We start from the raw sequence: 17,904 nt of genomic DNA, 5'->3' as shown, positions 1-17,904 counted from the left end.
AGGCGTTCGTGAAAAGGTCGACGTGACGTGACACTTAACACTGACCTTTCCCCCAATATTACTTTTTTTTGAAAAAACCTAGTTTTCTCAAAACTTTCCTTTCATGTTTCAATTATTTTACCATAAAAATGTTTTGTCTTATCTATCAAGAAGCGGGAGATCGGAGAAATCAACCGGAGATAACAAGACAAGGGGTAGACAACTGAAGAGATCGACACAGATCAGTTCATCTTTAAACTAACAATTTTTCTGTGGATGCAGGTATAAGGGTTTACCTCAAAATCAGCATATTCCTCCATTCATTGAATATGGAGAAGTCAAAAGGGCGAAGAGCTCCCTAAAATTGACAATTTTTTCTGTGGATGTAGAAAATATTTTAGGCTTCTTATGACAAAGAATTGGAATTATAAATAGCATTATTCAAATTCTCAACAAGGCGAGGTCCATAACGAATATGCAACTATGTTCGGCAATGGAACAAAGGAAAACCTCGAAGAAAGAAATTTTATTTATTTTACAGCAACTAAAGATACTTGGAGGACATTATCTGCATCATATTATCGACCATGAAAATATTACTAACCGAAGAGTCATTTATATCGTATTGTCAAATGAGACGATACCACAACTCCGAGGGTCATCTTTAGTTATATTGTCGATTGAGATGATGCCGCCATCCAAAAGATACCCAGAAGATCACTTATGTTGCTCAGTGAAGCGTTATCTTCGTTCGGTATCAGGGATACATCATAAAAAATCCATGCATAGCAAGAGAAGATTCATGCATTGCAAGACGAGATTCATGCATAACAAGAGAAAATTCATGCACTGCAAAAGAAGATTCATGCATCGCGAAAAAAGAGTCATGCATAGCAAGATAAAGAAATCATGTATAGCCAGAGAAGGCAACTATGCATCGCAAGAGGAAGAATCACACATCACAGATAAAGAGTCATGTATCACTGGAAAAAATTCATGCATGGTAAGAGAAGATTCATGCATCACGAGAAAGAGATTCATGCATTGCAAGAGAAAGAAATCATGCATTGCAAGAGAAGAAATTCATGCATTGCAAGAGAAGATTCATGCATCGCGAGAATATTCATGCATTGCAAGGGAAGATTCATGCATTACAAGAGAAGATTCATGTATCACGGGAATGAAATTCATGCATTGCAAGAGAAAGAAATCATGCATTGCGAGAGAAGAAATTCATGCATTGCAAGAGAAAGAGATTCATACATTGCAAGAGAAATAAATTATGTATTGCAGGAAAAGAAATTCATGCATTGCAAGAGAAAAAGAAGTCATGTATAGCAAGAGAAAAAAGTCATGCATTACAAGAGAAGGAAATCATGTATAACAAGAGAAGGAAGTCATGTATCGCAAAGAAAGTCATGCATAGCAAGAGAAGAAAATCATGCATCGCAAGAAAAAAATTCATACATCGCTAGAAAGTTTTACCTAGTACAAGAAGATCAACATTGACTGCATCATTTTCCTTGCAAAAACGATATCAAGAGAATCATCAACAACGACATCAGGAGAACCATCGACATATTACATCAGCTTATTTTATTGCTTTGACATCAAATGAAGAGTACATTTGAAAACTATATCGCAAATATGAGACACAATTTTATTTGCTTTACTTCAAACCCAATGAAATTGACGTTAAATGATTCAAGGAGAGCAATCAAGTGTCAACACGATAAAAGACATTATCTCTCCATTTGAATTGGATTTTATGCTAATGAGTTATATCTCAGTCTTTTTCGAGAACATTCAAGAGAATGAATTTTCAAAGCAAACCACAGGTGTGGACGACGTCAAAAAAGATGCAGCACAACGTGGAACTTTTTCTTAGCAGCGAACTGAGACATAGTCCAAAGAGGAGTGACAAACTCTTAGGACGCGAGCAGAGGAGTGACTTCCACCACAATCAAACCACACCCTTATCAGAAGGCATGTGGGTTTTTCTTTAGGTTTCCTAATTTTAATTTCGCATTCGGAAATTTTTGGGTTCACCGGAAGCAAATTTCCAATCTGAGTGACAATGTACCAAGAGCTATGAAAATTATGTCCATATAAGTTCTTACTTATGAGTGTGAAGTGCACCACTGTAATGACCCTCTTGGTCATTTTTGTGTCTTGCCTTTTGTGTGTCGTTTAGAGCGTTCCTGTAGCGACCCCAAGTCATTTATGACTTGCTGGGACTGACAGTTCGGTCACCTGGTCGTTCGTTTGGTCTTGGTGTGAGTTTTTGTGTTTTGGAGCTTATGAACCTTGAATGGTCATTTTCGATCAAAAGTTCAAGAAGATGACATCGGAATCCAATTCTGACGATTTCATCAACTCCGGAAAGGTCATTTTAAGCTAGTAGCATGGTCGACATGACTCCTGAGGTTTTCAGTGTGAGTCAGTGTGATTAGGCGTTTTAGCCTTTGAATTTTGGCTTAAGTTTGACTTTGGTCAACATTCTGAGTAAACGCGCTCGGATGAGAATTCCGTCAGTGCAGTTAGCTCCGAAATGTCGAATTTGGTCTAGATTGACCCTTCTTTTGTGTCCCGAGGTTTTTGATATCTTTCCGAGCCCTTTTGTGGGTTTTGGCTTAAAATGGCCTTTGGAAGTGGGACCCACTTTTTATCGAAATGACCTCTGATGGAAATTTCGATTGCGCCGTTGAGTCTGGAATATCGAATTTGGTATGGTTGCATATCTCGTTTGCGCGCACGGGGTTCCGAACGAGATCGGAGCACCCCGTCGGAGTTAAAGTTTTGGGAATTTATTGCAGATTTTCTGCAATAAATGCAGAAAATCAGCAACACATTCCCAAACTCAAACTCTCTTAACTCTCTCATCTTTTGTCCGATTTGGGCGATTCAAAAGGCAAAGTTGTGAGATTTTTCGAGGGCAACGCGTTGGTGAGCTCGGATAGTGGTTTGGGGTTCCCGTTTGAGGTAATTTCGCGAAAAACCTGACTGCTGTACTGTTTTCGAGTCCTTGTTTTTGGAATTTTTGTTTTGGTCATATCTCACTCATTTTAGCTCGGTTTTGGGTGATTCGAAGTCCCACGTGTTGAGAATTGTCGTGGCTTCATCGTAGAGTGTTCAAAGAGTGCTGGGCACCTTTTGATTTTCGTTTATTTCGATTTTTGGACTGCTGCAGTAGGGTTTCTATTAGTTGTTTAAAGTGTAGTTTCTTGCTTGTTGGTTCTTGCTATGTTTTGAGCCTCGGATTGTGTTCCATTTTGGAACACAAGTTTGGAGTGCTGTTTAGGGTCTCTTGACGGAGTCAAATTCGGACAGTTCGGTGCGGGTCCCACGATTCCCGTTTTGACTCCAAAATTGACCCGTCTCCGTTTGTTATGATTTTGGTGTCTAAATGACCATAGTAACGTTGTGACTCTATTTTTGATAGCGGGGCAGCGTTTTGAGACTGTTCGGAAAGGGAAAGCTCCGGTAAAGTGATTTGGAGAGCGCACGGTTGGCCTTAAGGTAGGCTACGGCTTTCCTTCTTTTAGATTGAGCTTAATTGTGTAAAAACACGTTGATTGGAGTGAATTGGGGGTGGGTACCAGTTTACTACCTTACTTTGATTAGATACCTCATGTTAGAATCGATTGGCCATATTTCGGGTATAGTATCATGTTATCCGGTTTAGTAGAGTTGCATGTCTATGTGCTAAATGCTATTGTATGCTTGTATGTTTTGTATTGTATGCCTTGTGCATCCTTAACCGTAAGCATGATGTCCTTAGTCTAGGTTAGGCTAGCATTGCCTAAGACTTATGACCCGTGTGGGCTGGATAGCCTTGACTTTCTACCGACGTCGTTCGGATGACTTAGCTCCTTGTAGACTGGAATAGCAGACTTGAGTCTGATAGTTTGAGCCTTAGATTAGGCGTTATCGCTACTTGCTGCACTTCTGTATCTTCTCCCTCGCATTCTGTGGTTCCGGCGCATTCTCGAAGGTTTGGTGCATCACTAGAGGCGTGGGATTGAGATAGTATAGGCTTGGAGCCCTTTTCTGTGATTTCTTAGAGTGGACGGCGTTCCACGGTGGTTGTTGTGGGATTGGATCCTATTGGAGATACCATCACCCCCGGGGTCGTTCTTTCTAGCTGGGCTGGGAACGTATCGCTGGCTGGGTAGACTCGGTGATATCGGCGATCGCCCCCGGGCCTCTCTTTCTAGCTGGGCTGGGAGTGTGCTGCTGGCTGGGTGTCCCCGGGTCGCTCTTTCTAGCTGGGCTGGGAGCTGACTGCATGGTAGGACGACTCGCGATATCTACCTCACTCACGGGTCCCTCTTTCTAGCTGGGCTGGGAGTGGACTGTTTGGTTGGGTGCCCCCTAGGGTCACTCTTTCTAGCTGGGCTGGGAGTGCACTGCTGGCTGGGTGGAGTCTGATGGATTATCTTAGTTACTTTGGGCTGAGAGCCCGATTTTCTTCTTTCTCAGTAGACTTAGCTTTTCCATGTACCTGTCGAGCTTATGGGGGTTCGTTCAGGTTTTATTTAAGCTTGTGTACGAGTGTACCTTCTGGGCTTATGGGGGTCCAGTTAGGTTTAGTCTAGTTGTACTTAGTTTGTTTCTGGTATGCTCGTGTGCTTTCTTTTCTTATCCGTTTGACCTCTCTGTGTCTAGATTCTATCCTTTCTTATTGTTTTTACCCTTTTTGCTCAGTCGGCCTATGATGCCTACTGAGTACCTGTTGTGTTGGTACTCATGCTATGCTCTGCATCTATTTCGTGATGCAGGTCCCAGTACCAGTTATCAGCGGTGACTAGTTCCAGCCTTCTTTTGCAGTTGTGATTCGGAGACGAGGGCGAGCACTTGGCGTTTTGGGGTTTGTTCTGTCTCCTTCTTTTGTTTTAGCTAGTCTTGTTGCCCTTGAGACACGCTTTGTTGTGGTCCACTTTTGGGACTTGTACTCTTTATTAGATAGCTCTGTACTAGTGACTTCCAGGTTTTGGGAGGGATTTCTGTATATTTATTTTGGGTTGCTTCCACCTTGTTATTCTTGTTTAGATTATTGTTTTCGCTAGTTTCTGCCCTTTTGCTCATTTCTTGATGTTCTGGGTTACGGGTTGACTTACCTACTGGTAGGGTATAGTAGGTGCTATCATGACTCGAGAAATCGGGTCGTGACAACCACATTCATGGCTAAGAGGTTACAAGCCTCTTTTTCATACTTGACTTAATTGTCACACTTCCAAAATCGAAGGTTATCTTGCATAAGAGATTTCATTTTCAACTGATCGAGTCAAACTACAAGTAGTTTGATTCCCTATGTTGAGGATATATAGGCGAGCTCAATGTTAAAAACTCGGTTGTATTCCAACATCCTCTCTCAAATCTTATTCTCGAGCATTTCAATCTCTCCATACATCGATATCGAGATAGCTTTTGAATTCTTTCAAAATTGTGCATCAAATCAAGCGCATCGAACTACAAGTGGCCTGAATTCTCATATAGCTTGAGATATGTAGGAAACCCAGTTCCAGGGTTCGACCATAATTCCTAAAGTCCGTACCAAAATCCTTTGTCTAATATATGAAGATGTGGTCGGTCAAAATTGGATTCGTCAATTTCATTTGCCTCAAATTTCTTTCATCAATCCAAGTTAAATGAGGGACAGCTGTTGACACCCAATTTTAACCCTCCACAATATAAATTAATCATCTAGCTTCTTCAATTTCAAATGATTTAAAATAGTTAGTTTTATAAAATTTCAAAAAAAAAATAGATATTGTTTGCAAGTTATTTAAATAGTTAGTGTCATTTTTATAATTTTTAAATAATATATGTGTTTTATAATTATGTATATAATTAATATATTTTAAGAATATTCAAAAATCATCTCAAAAAGATTTTTTTTTTTGCTTTAATTAAGTATTTGGTTGATTAGTTTAAGCTATGTTTATATTTTTTGAGTAAATTTATTTACAAGTAAATTAATTATTTTATTTCGTTAAGTTTAAGAAGCTCGTTAATTAATTTTATTTATATTCTTCTTGATTGAGAGTTGCCCAATTTAACTAAATTTCATTTGACTATAATTTAAATTCATTTGGTCATTTGTTTAACTATCATTTTTGCCAACACCTTACACCCATCTAAGACTCAAAAGTGGGTCTATTCATCAACTCAATTCCAATTCAATACCCATGTTTTCTCATACAAATCAGCCCATAATATCTGTCCATTTCCCAGCCCTCTATTTGTCATTCACCCAGCCCAATTTCAATAAAAAAGAAACTCATCGGACCTTTCAGCAAAGCATACGTACAGCAGTACAAAATCGACCTATGTTTCTTCTTCCTTCCAAAAAACCGGCAAGCAACGTTCAAATTCCAGCAAATTCGAAAAGCAGCAGGTGTCTGCCGCGCCCATACTCACCCCTGTACGCCAACAATTTCTTCCCCAGAAACAACGTACATCCCCTTTTCCCCCTTTTTTGGGTATTTCTAAATCTTTTTCACTATTGTCTTGAAAAGAGTAAAGAGAATTCAAATTTTTGAATTTTTCAAATTCATTCAAAAATCTGTCAGTTTCCCCCCTCTAATGGATTCAATTATTTTCCTATATATACTCTCCTTCCATTAACGTCTTGGGGAGGGGAAGGGGGGGGGGGGGAGATTTTGGGGATAAAAAAAATAAAAGATTTTTCGAACACTAATTTGTTGCCCTAAAACAGAGGGAATTTCATAAAAAAAGAGTTGTTTTACTTTTTCGGAGCTCATCGAAATTGACTCATAGTGGTGGGAGTTCTTCACGATCAAGCTCGTCGTCTCAATTCGCTGCTCCGAAAAAGGTAAAATTCCTTCCTAACCTCAATTTATATTTAATAGACTATTTATGTCGCTTGTGTAATGATGTTGTCTTATTTGTTTTGCCATGATATTTCAGCTCCTTCGTCTCATCAATTTTTTGTTTATGCCTCGTATTGTTTTAGCTATACTATTCTTGTTTCCACAATTGTAAATAAAAGATGTTGTTGTTCATGTTTGTCTGCTTAGGCAATTAAAGCACAAAATGCATCTCGAAAGCATATGTGTGTAATGTTGTTACCAGTTTGTTTGGTCCATTAATACGTCACGAATTTTGCTAAGTGTTTTGAGTTTACTCGTAGTCCAATATGTCCGGTTCTGGTCACTGTTTGAATCCCTTCGATGAGCATGTTGATTTGAAATTCTAGAAATAAATGTTATAAAGTTTGGATTTTTCCTTTCCTTTCAATCTCTTTGTTTGGCTGAGCTTTAGAAAAATAGCTTTGCTATTGGTGTATACTACATCAACATTAGATTTGCACTGAGATTTTGTTTACTGTGATCCAATTTCGATATAATGTTTGTCCATTTAACTTGAAAGCTCATCATATTTCAATTAGTGATGTTGCCTCCATTTGAATATTGTAATTTCTCATTTCCTTAAGCTCATAAGTAGCTTTAGTTTTTTCTTTTTCTCTGAATATATAGTTTAACATGTGTATTGCTTCCTTTTAGTTCAAAAGTTTTCCTCGCATTAAACTTTAATACTCATACGCAACCATTGCTTGCATTTATGAAGATCCACACTTTAGATGTGCATATTATCTAACTACATACTCATTAATAGTCACTTTATGCCCCTTTATTTAGGAATTTAATTTGTTCCTTATATATGGGTTGTTTGGAGGCTTAAGTTTCCATTTTTAATGTTGGTATGATTTTTACATTTGAAATAACATGTTTATATCTTTGTCTAGAAGTCAATTGAAAAAAAAATGAAATATTCTCGCTGATTACCGGGTCCATTACAATAAGTGCATTTCATGGATTAATTGAGTTAGACTTTATATAGTTTTTCTAGTGACATCTAAGAGTGAATGTTAATTCTTTTCCTTTTCTTTGCATGTGATATGAGATGAGTCCAATGGACTCCTTCACCTCCCCTTCGCATTTTGAAATGCGCATTAAAGGTTCAAATTCAATTTTATCCCTTATTGAGTCAGCCAAGGCAGTAGAACGAAAACACAGGGGCTGAAAATTGAAAACAAGTCTCAGAAAGCTGAAAAAAAGGCTGAGATATAGCCTGTACACATATTGTATACGGCAGTATACACTCATTATACAGCGAATTACAGGTAAAAAAAACAAAAATACAGAGATGAGGTAAAATACTGGTGTTCGGAAGTAAGAAATACATCAAAAGCGCCGATATACATGCTGATATACATCAGGTGTATACAAAAACGGGATTGAGTAAAAGCCCCAAAAATTGCAGCAAAATTGGCCCAAAAAGGAGGGCCAAATTCAATCTCTCCTTTACTCTTTAATTATTTAATTGTGATTACTTATTGTTTGTTGTTTAACTCTAACTTTAGAATTTTTAATTAACTTAATTAGATTCCCCAAAATATGAGTTATTTTTTTTGTGTTGGTTTGATTTAAATACTTTTTTTGTGTTGAGACAATTTATTTTATTAATGAAATATTGGTCAAATTTTACATCCTCAATTAAGTTAAATCGTTTGTTCTTAAAAAATGTGTTACTTAACGCTTCTTCACACATTTTTACTCATTCTAAAACTGTTTTAAATTAAGTATTTTTCTTCAATAAACTTTTTAAAAAATGACTTTCTTTTACTTTTTCACTTTCTCAAAAAGTTAGTCAAAACTCTTATTCTTCAATTAATTAAAAATGTGAATAGAATTTTAACAAAACTAGTAGGTGTATCTTTTAATTCATCTTCTCCCGAATCAACTTCTACTTCTTCACCTGAATTTTCATCAAGATTAGGATTAATATTAAATCTAATTCTAGACATTGATTTAGAAGAAGTACCACCACATTTACTCATATTTTTTTCATTACTACTTTTTTTATTAAAATTAAATAACTTACTAATGCCACTTGGTTCTTTCTCTTTTCCTTTACCGGTATCTTTTTTGCTATAACTCATATTTAATTATATGTAAAGTGTAATATAAAAATAATAATAACACAAAAATTAATGACGAAAAATAAAATATAAATATTATGAAACGAATGTACCAAACGTCTGCGTTAATAGTAGACGTTATAACCGATTCTTGAAGCTTGTAGTTTGTTGTAACTTGTAATTTGGAACTCCAATACTTGATAGCAAATATGAGAATTATATATATTATGATATAATATGAAAATTTAGAATTGAAATATATGAATTATGATATAATATGAGACTTAAATGGAATCAAAAATTAAGACTTAAGATTGAAAGGATATAGAAAATAGATGATTTTGAAAGAAATAATAAGGGATATAGGGGTATTTATAATATTAAAAATGGGTTAAAGTGTATTTATGATAACTTGAGGGTTTAAATTAAAGTATTAAAAGTAGGGGGGGAGGGGGGTGATAGGGGTGTTGGGGAAGTGAAAAAGGTGAATAAATCCGTTGGGGGGACCACTAGCCGTTGCCCCAAGGGATATAATTCAAAAAATAAAAAAATAGGGAATCCCGCGAAACCGGCCGGTTCAGTCGAGTCGGGTCAATCGGGACCAAAGGGTGAACTGGCTCCTAATCGGTCCCCTATCCTGAAGTCCCTCCAACCCGCGAAATCATACGGGATCGGGTCCGACCAGACGGGTCTCGAGTCGATCGCGGGCCGACCCATTCCCCTTGACAGCCCTAGATACAATACCTGTTTTCTTACGCGTAACTGGTTACAAATGTATTGCATCATCTACAACTTAATCAACAACATTGTTTTTTATCGTATCCACAATTTCTTCTAAGCTCTGGACCTCTGAATATGTATCATTTTCTCCTGGCTAATCGAATAGGTTATTGTCGTCCCTTTTATTGCGGTAACTGAGATCATTAATCATGACCTCAAGTTCATGAATGATGTTTTCACAAGTGGGTTCATTCAAATTCTTTGAGATTTCATCCTCCGAACAAATTTTGTAGTGTCGACAACAATTTGTTGTTGTCTCTCGTTGAACTCTTGTCATCCAATCCAAAATTGTAAAATCAATAGCATCCAAAACATTAATTTTTCGTGGATCAATTTCATGTCTCACTTCACAGCCTTCTAATATCCTACGACAATATCGGTTGTGATAATACATATAAGCATCACAAGGCTGAATCTCAAACACTCTATAAATTAATAATTATTAATTTATCGATTAAAAAATATCTTTACAAATTAATAATATTTCATGGTCCCGACTATATTAATTTAGAGAGGTTTTACTGTACATTGATATTCAGAAAAATTTAAGTTTATTTTGAAGTGAAAAATTATTTAATCCACTATGTACATGAAATTAATCAATTCTCGAGAACTCTATAAGACTTCATTTTTTAAATTATCAAAGTCGACATCAAATTGCTCATTACCATATATTGTATGCTTATTATAAAACTAGATAAAGGAGTTCGTGCCAACAGGGGCTCAATATGTCTCAATTTATACGACATGGATGGAATTTGAAAATTTTATATATTTTTTGACATATATGAGCATGATGATAATTATAAAGTAAAAAGGTATTTTTGTTATAATTATATTAATGACGATTCAGATGACATTGAGGTCAAGGTATATAGTCTAAAAAGTGAATTTTGAACTAGTTTCGATTATTGTAGGAAGATATTATTTATCGAAAAACTTGATAATGGGGATACATTAAGTTATGTTCCAGGCTTGTTCGTGGATGGGATGCTTCATTGGCATATGAGCAGGATGTAATGACTAGGTTTCGTCGTTATAAAAAAGCCAATGGGGAAAAATTTTGGATCGGAAAATTTATTCGTAGTAATTTGAAATTTCTCAACCTAGTCCAGATTTAGACGAAATCGGAGTCTTTAAGGTGTAGGAAAATCTGGTAACAATCGGATGAATTATTTATGATTTTGATTACATGGGTAATTGGACAAGTTGTTAAGGAACCCGTATGACTTTACGTAATTGAATTCGCGTGAGTAGAACTCCCGGAATCGGTCTTAGCATGAACGATATTTTCTGAGAGTCGTTGGTTAAAGGTGGGGGTCTTGGAATTATTAAAATATCTCAGTGGTTCCGTGCAAGCCGCTGGGGAGGGATTTCTATAGCTAGGGCGGGGCCGTTGTAACGGGGTGAGGATCGTCGTGGTGGGTTCGATGTGACTTAAGGTCGAAAATAAACCCCAAAACGATATTATTCTACACTTTTCAATTTTTAGAGCTAAGGAACGAACCTCAGGCGACTCTTGTTAGTTTTTCACTATTCTTGAGGCTAAAGGTAAGCTTTTCACTCCCCAAATCTATTTTTCGATCCGTAGAACGTAATAGAATGGGTAATTATCGCTGGGGAAGGGTTTTGATCTAGATTCTATGGTGGGAAAAGCCTTAGTTGGATACTTGAGATCATGATATGATATAGTGTTGTTAGAATTGTTAGTAATCCGGGTAATTAGCGATTGTTTATTGATTCATGTGTTATTATGATTGTTTGTAGACCAAGAACAAGCGGAACGAATCCGGAAAGGGAAGGATCAAGTTTCTTAGGGTTTCAAGCTTGTTTCGAGGTAGGTGATGGTTGTGATTCTATGATTGTGTGATGTATGTTTGTTCTTGCTTCATTATGATACATATATGTATATGAATGTTGCATTATTCATCTCATTTGTTGTAAATGAGATAGATGAATGATGATTGCCATGAAATCATGACTTAAACGTATGATCTTAAGGATATACTTGTGATTGTAATTGTGGTGTGTTGAATGGATCGGTTGCCTTCCGACATAATTATGGGATCGATTGCCACGTTCCGGCATAATCATTGGATCGGGTACCACGTTTCGATATGCTAACTGTTTTGGGTTTGGTTCCATGAGAGGACCAATGACTTGTCATAATTGTGTATTTTGAAAAATATGAAGTTGTTCGTTGTTCGTAAATATTGATAATATTGTATATGTTCGATATGTGCATGTGATTATATTGTCGTATTGACTTAATGTATGTTACACTTAGTGGGATAGCCGCGTGATCCTACCAGTACATTGTGGTTGTGTACTGATACTGCACTTGCTCATTCTTTGTTGAGTACAGGGCATCTTCAAGTGGCTACTGACAAACCTTGCTTAGAAGATCAGTGATAGTTCGAATTCAAGGGTGAGCCAGTTCTTCCAGGCTGCCATGAGCTCTCCTTTCGTCTATGTTCACATTTCGAACTTAGACTTTCTAGTTAGTTATTTGTTCGTTAGTTTGGGTTATGACCCTTCTTGTTTAGACTTGGTTCATTGTTAGATGTTATGGTACATTGACTTTCAAGTTCTATGTTATTTCTTTCGCATTGTTTAGTTTAATTGTTAGATCTTTTGTTGAAGTTTATGGGAACTTCAGTTTTAAGCTATTGTTCCTATGCCATATCCTTAAATACTTTAGTTTTGGTTTAGTTGCTTGGTTTGGGTTATAGTAATGGTTCTCCCACCGAAGGGTTAGTATGGGTGTTAATCACGACAATCTGGGTTGTGACACAGGTGTCGTGACACAGGAACATCATTTCTTTTGATTTAGCTATTGAGAAATGATATAAGATGGAGAAGTCTTCTTATGAAGTAAGGATAGAATGAATTGTCTATCGGAATGTTGGGAAGTAATTAATTACAGCGAAACTCATTTAGGTGTTTGGGTTATGAAAGAGTATGAAATCAGGGGCGGAGGTACATTTGGACACCCTTTATCAGAAAATTACATCATATATATAAGTAAAATTATATTTTAAATGGTTAAATAAGACACTTTGGACATCCTTAAGCACATGAAAGTTTCTTATCCCAGCGATATCTTTGCCCAACATGAAGGTTTATTAATGCGCTCACGCACGGGTTCGAATCCCAATTGCTGCATTTTGTTTTTACATTTTCAAAAAGCTCCTAATTAATTTCTAACTATAGTTAATAAATCAGTTATGTTTTTAATAATTTAAAATTAATATTATCTATTAAAAATCTTAGTTAGAGACCTAATCATATTTAATAAATATGTTATTTTTTCAACAATTCAAAACTCAGATTATCTATTAGAATAATCTCAAATTAGCGACCTACAACTTAAAAATATAACCAAAAAAAAAACATAGTAAACATTAAATTTTAATCACTTTTTCTTTTCACTAAAATTTTAAATAAAATCTAAAAGTAATTATTTAATTTAAATTTAATAAGCAAATTCTTTTTTTTTTCTATAAAGCTACTAAAGGTGAAAAAGGCTCTATATAGAATTTCTTTTTAGAAAAACTCGTTTGATTTTACTCTTTATTTTGCATATCTTGTTGTTAATTCACCAAAGGTTGGTGAAATCTTGAAGTATAAAAGTGATTTCATTATAAACTGAATTTTCTCTTTCTCTTTTTTTCTTTTTCGTTCACTTCCTATTAAATAAACATGAAAATTCAAGCTAAATATTATGTGGTTTGATTTTTAAAAATTTAGTATATTTTTTAATTTAAAAAAATTAATTGTTAATGTTACGTAGTTTGCTTTCAAAATTTTTGTGCACCCATCATTAAATTATTATTTTTACCTATGCGATTCTTGGNTGTAGGTCATAATCGAAGAAGATGTCCTTTGGTAAGTTATGTTTCATCAATTTATAATTACTTACAATGTATATTTATTTATCTTACTCTTTCACAAATTTTATAGCTTCAAAAAGGAAGACAAGTTCTCCCGGCACCCCAACCAAGTGAAGAAAATGAATCTGTCTTTATGCCAACTCCTGGATTTGTTGCATCTTCTAGTCGACAAACAAGCCAGCAATCAAGTCAAGCATCCAATGAAGCTTCTGGTCCTTCAAAATCAAAGAGAAAAAATGTTTCAAAGGACAAAGTTGATGCAATTCCAAAGAGGTCTAAAAACAGTGGAAAAGAAATAGTTATTGCACCTTCAATTGCAACTGTTGATGAAGATGAAGTTGAAGATGGTATTGAATCTGAGGATGAGGATATAGTGTTTGCACCTAGGATGATATCTGAAGAAAAGACTAGACTACAAATGAAGAAGCTGCAACAACAACCAATTGGTTCAAGAAGGATTAGTTTCAGGGGTGATGAAAATGGTGCTTCTATTCCTACTAATCTTCCATACTCACCAAAAAAGCTAACTTGGAAAGGCAAAGCATGTGTGACCTCAAATCAGTTGACAAAAGACAAGGAGAAAAAAATTGGCAAGCTCAAGGCAAAGAGGGGAAAACATTAGAAAGTAGTTGCTAAGTAGTGGTTTTAAGTTTTTGTTTAGTATGTAATGGCACATTGAAACTTCTTAGTATGTAATGACAAATTAGTCTAACAATGTTTTATGTGCTGAAAATATTTTGTGACCTGAAAATTTTATGAAATTGTTGAGTTCTGTTATCAATTTTAATGTTTGAGATTGAAATGCTAGGTTGTTGGCAAATTGTTGAGTTCTGTTCTCAGTTTTGATGTTTGAGACGGGAATGCTGAGTTTTGTTATCAGTGTTAATGACTGTGATTGGTTTTTTATGTAAGTTTGGCTTCTGAATGTTGTGACCATTCAGTAATGACTGTGATTGGTTTTTTATGTAAGTTTGGTTTTTCATCTGATTGCCAAAATGAGAAATAAAACATACTGATTTGCCCACTAGAATCTCTCCAAAACATTCCTTTAATAGTAATATCGATGGCTGTCTACAAAAATACATAAAAATAAACTTGCCAGGAGACAAGCTGATCCAAAAGTTGGCACTCAGCTTATCACTAATGTTTGAGGACTTGTTAAGGATAACACCTTCATATTTGACCTGGAACCACTTCATTGAATCCTCCTTAGTGACCCTGTGCTGAATCCCGACTCGAGACTTGCACCTGCCAGTTGAAGGATCATATTTGATTCCAAGATCAATGTGCTCCTGAATACCAAACCCAAAGCAGCCGGTCTCACTGAAGTTCCTTCTCAACAACTCGTATTCCTTAACTTTCAATCCACTCTCAAGAAGCTGCATAGCTTTCTCCCCTCTGACAGTCACATAACAAGCTATCTTTTCATTACGCCTGATTCCAAAGGACCGCACAGTATACCTTGCCTTAGAGAAAACAAGGGATTGGCCGCTAAGTTGCTCCAAGACTTTTGCTGCTCTGGTGAGTCGATCTCCACTCTCACCGACGGAGATGTTGAGGACAAGCTTCTGGACCTTGATATCCCTCATGGGGTTGCTCAATTTCTTCTCTGAAGCCATGGCGCTTCCGCGGGAAGATGTTACAGTTGCAGCAGCAGAGTTGGAGGGGTACTGAGATGGCCATTCAACTTTTTGATTGTGTTAAAGTAGCATGCTGTTTTTGCATTTTGTTTTGTTAACAGTACGCTGTTTTGTTAACTATTTGGATCCATGAAAACAGTATGTTGTTTTGTTAACTACATGCCTTTTAATTTGCTTTCCCTGAGCTTTTTCACTTCTAAAGTCAAGATGCAGAACGACGAGGGACAAAACATATACAAAGTGCACGAATACTGCGTGATCAAAATGCAAGAAAATACAGCTTATCAAGCTGCATAATTCTTCATTAGTAGACAGAACAACAACCTACATCATCTTGACAAATTTTCAAAACAAAATAAGTTGCAAAATTCCGTCGTTACAACAACAAAAACCCACAAAACTAACATAATCTAATAATACTAACTTAACACAAACAATAGCACCACACTACATCATCTTGGCAATTACAAAACCAACAATAATAGCCCAAGAAACTGCAAGCAAACTTATCATTTGATGAACTTTCAACTCTAACTTCAAAACTTGATCATCCAAGCTAGATACTTTCTTCAGATTTGAACTCTCAATTTTATCCGGCAACTCCAAATTTGACATTTTTCCCTTCAAAGTAGAAACTTTCGTCAAATCAGAAATTTCATTTCCATTCATATCTTTTAACTCAGACATTTCGTCGGCAATCATATCCTTCAAATAAGGATCTTCAATGCCACCCATATCCTCCACAATCTTCTTCAAATGATTTCTTTCTTTCCGAATTGAATCTAATTCAACTTTTTGATTATGAATCATGGTTGACACATGACGTGGAAGTTTGCCATCAATCCAATTCCAATAACCACAAGAATTTGACCTAAGACGACGGCATCGATAGAATCGGCGTCCACCATTTTCAAGAGTTGTAGCAGTAAAATATCTTGCCATAAATCCGCACTTACATGAACGAGATTGAAGTTCTTCAGGGGAAGAAATCGAAGAAGAAGTTGACATTTATAACAAATTGAAGAAGAAGAACATTGATGTTCTAAACCCTCTGTAGATCGTGAAAAAATTGGAAGAAAATGAAGTGTTTATTTGGGTTTGAGGGTTCTCTTAATTAGATGGGTTTTTTTTGTATTGGGTAAGTAGGGGCGGGTTTGATAGCATTTGGGGCGGGTTAAGTTAAAATGGGTGGGTAATGGATGGATTTAAAATTATATTAAATAATTAAATTACAACCAATGGTTGAGTGCCACGTAATTAAAAGTATTATTTAATTATTTTAAATTGTAATATGTTAATGAAGGGGGTAAATTTGAACCCAAAGGTGGATGGGAAGGGTATTTGGGGGCCAATAGGTGGATGGGGGGTAATTGTGTACCATTTCCAATACTTCGAGGGTATTTTAGGCCCTTTTCCGTATATAAAAGGAGAAGAAAAAATGACACATGTCAACACAACAAAATTTTTAGAATTTTAAATAATTTTAAATATTTAATAATCAATAATTAAATAAATAAATATAGACACATGTCAATAATTAGAATTAGAATGGCACATGTCAACATCACAACAAATTTAACAATTTTAAAATTGAAAAATTAATTAAAAATGTTTTAATTATCTATCTTAAATTAACCAAAAAGAAATAAAGGTTACTGTTTTTAATTTGGATTTTAAAGGAATCAGTTTCCACGAAAACTATTTTTAAATTTGAATTTAAAATTTTTCTTTTTGAAATACAATTTTAAAATTGAAGTACAATTTAATATAATAATAATAATAATGATAATAATAATAATAATAATGATAATAACAATATAATAATAATAATAATAATCTATCTATATATCTATCTATACATAATAGGAGAGAAAAAAATGTCACGTGTCATTACCACAATTATTCTTAAATTTTAGTTTTAAAACTGATATTTTTAGTTAATTTAAATAATAAATTCAATATTAAAAACAAAGAACAATATAAAACATTTAAAAAAAAAAAAAACGTTTTGAAACTTAACATTTAAATTCAATTTTAAAAACAAATAACAATATAAAACTACTTTTAAAAAAAATCTATTTTGGAACTTAATATTTAAATTCAACTTTAAAAATAAATAACAATATAAAACAATTTTTTTTTAAAAAAAAACATACATTTTGCAACTTACCGTTTAAATAACACTAAAGCATATTTAAGCGATATACAAAATTGTAAAGAAATCTAAACCTATCTAATTATCTATTCTTTTTTAACTTGTTTTTTGTTTTAAAAAAAAATAAAAAGAAACTTCAACTATAAATAATTATCCCTAAAATTCCTCACCCACTTACTTAACTTCCTTCCCAAAAAAACTCAACCGTATTAATTCACTAAATTTAAATACAGTAGTCTTTTCTTTAGTTTTTTCAAGAAAAAAATGCATCTCAATAAAGGAAATTCAAAACAATAATAATCCTTACCATTCATGGAAAGGTAATTTTTATTATTTTTATTATTATCTTTTTCTTCTGTTTTATGTGGTTTACATTATCAATAATTGTACTTTATTTTGGAAGTTCTAAATGTTGAAGATGATCAATTGATGAAGTTACGATCAACCCATTTATGTGATGAATATATGTTGTTGTAGAAGGAGAAACTTTTTTAAGACTATATTCGATAA

At 34.8% G+C, this 17,904-nt stretch overlaps 2 protein-coding genes and 1 long non-coding RNA gene across 4 annotated transcripts in view; 1 reads left to right on the top strand and 2 right to left on the bottom strand.

The window, feature by feature from the left end:
• The window catches only part of LOC125864743 (acyl-coenzyme A oxidase 4, peroxisomal-like), a 1,153,105-nt gene that overhangs the window by 794,945 nt on the left and 340,256 nt on the right, over nucleotides 1–17,904 (bottom strand). The gene's annotated exons all lie outside the window — the stretch shown is intronic.
• Nucleotides 2,845–4,963, top strand: LOC125864779 (uncharacterized). The gene is made up of 3 exons (XR_007446271.1): nucleotides 2,845–2,961; nucleotides 3,422–3,498; nucleotides 4,761–4,963. It is a non-coding gene; the product is annotated as an uncharacterized LOC125864779 (long non-coding RNA).
• On the bottom strand, nucleotides 14,436–15,276 carry LOC125864190 (60S ribosomal protein L11-1-like). The gene has a single exon (XM_049544103.1). The coding sequence runs from the start codon at nucleotides 15,216–15,218 to the stop codon at nucleotides 14,436–14,438; it is 783 nt and encodes a 260-aa protein (XP_049400060.1). The 5' UTR covers nucleotides 15,219–15,276.

This window comes from Solanum stenotomum, chromosome 5, assembly GCF_019186545.1.
Source record: "Solanum stenotomum isolate F172 chromosome 5, ASM1918654v1, whole genome shotgun sequence".
NCBI classification, from domain to species: domain Eukaryota; kingdom Viridiplantae; phylum Streptophyta; class Magnoliopsida; order Solanales; family Solanaceae; genus Solanum; species Solanum stenotomum.
The sequence above is the reverse complement of the archived record's forward strand: the minus strand, read 5'-3'. Positions and strand labels throughout refer to the sequence as shown.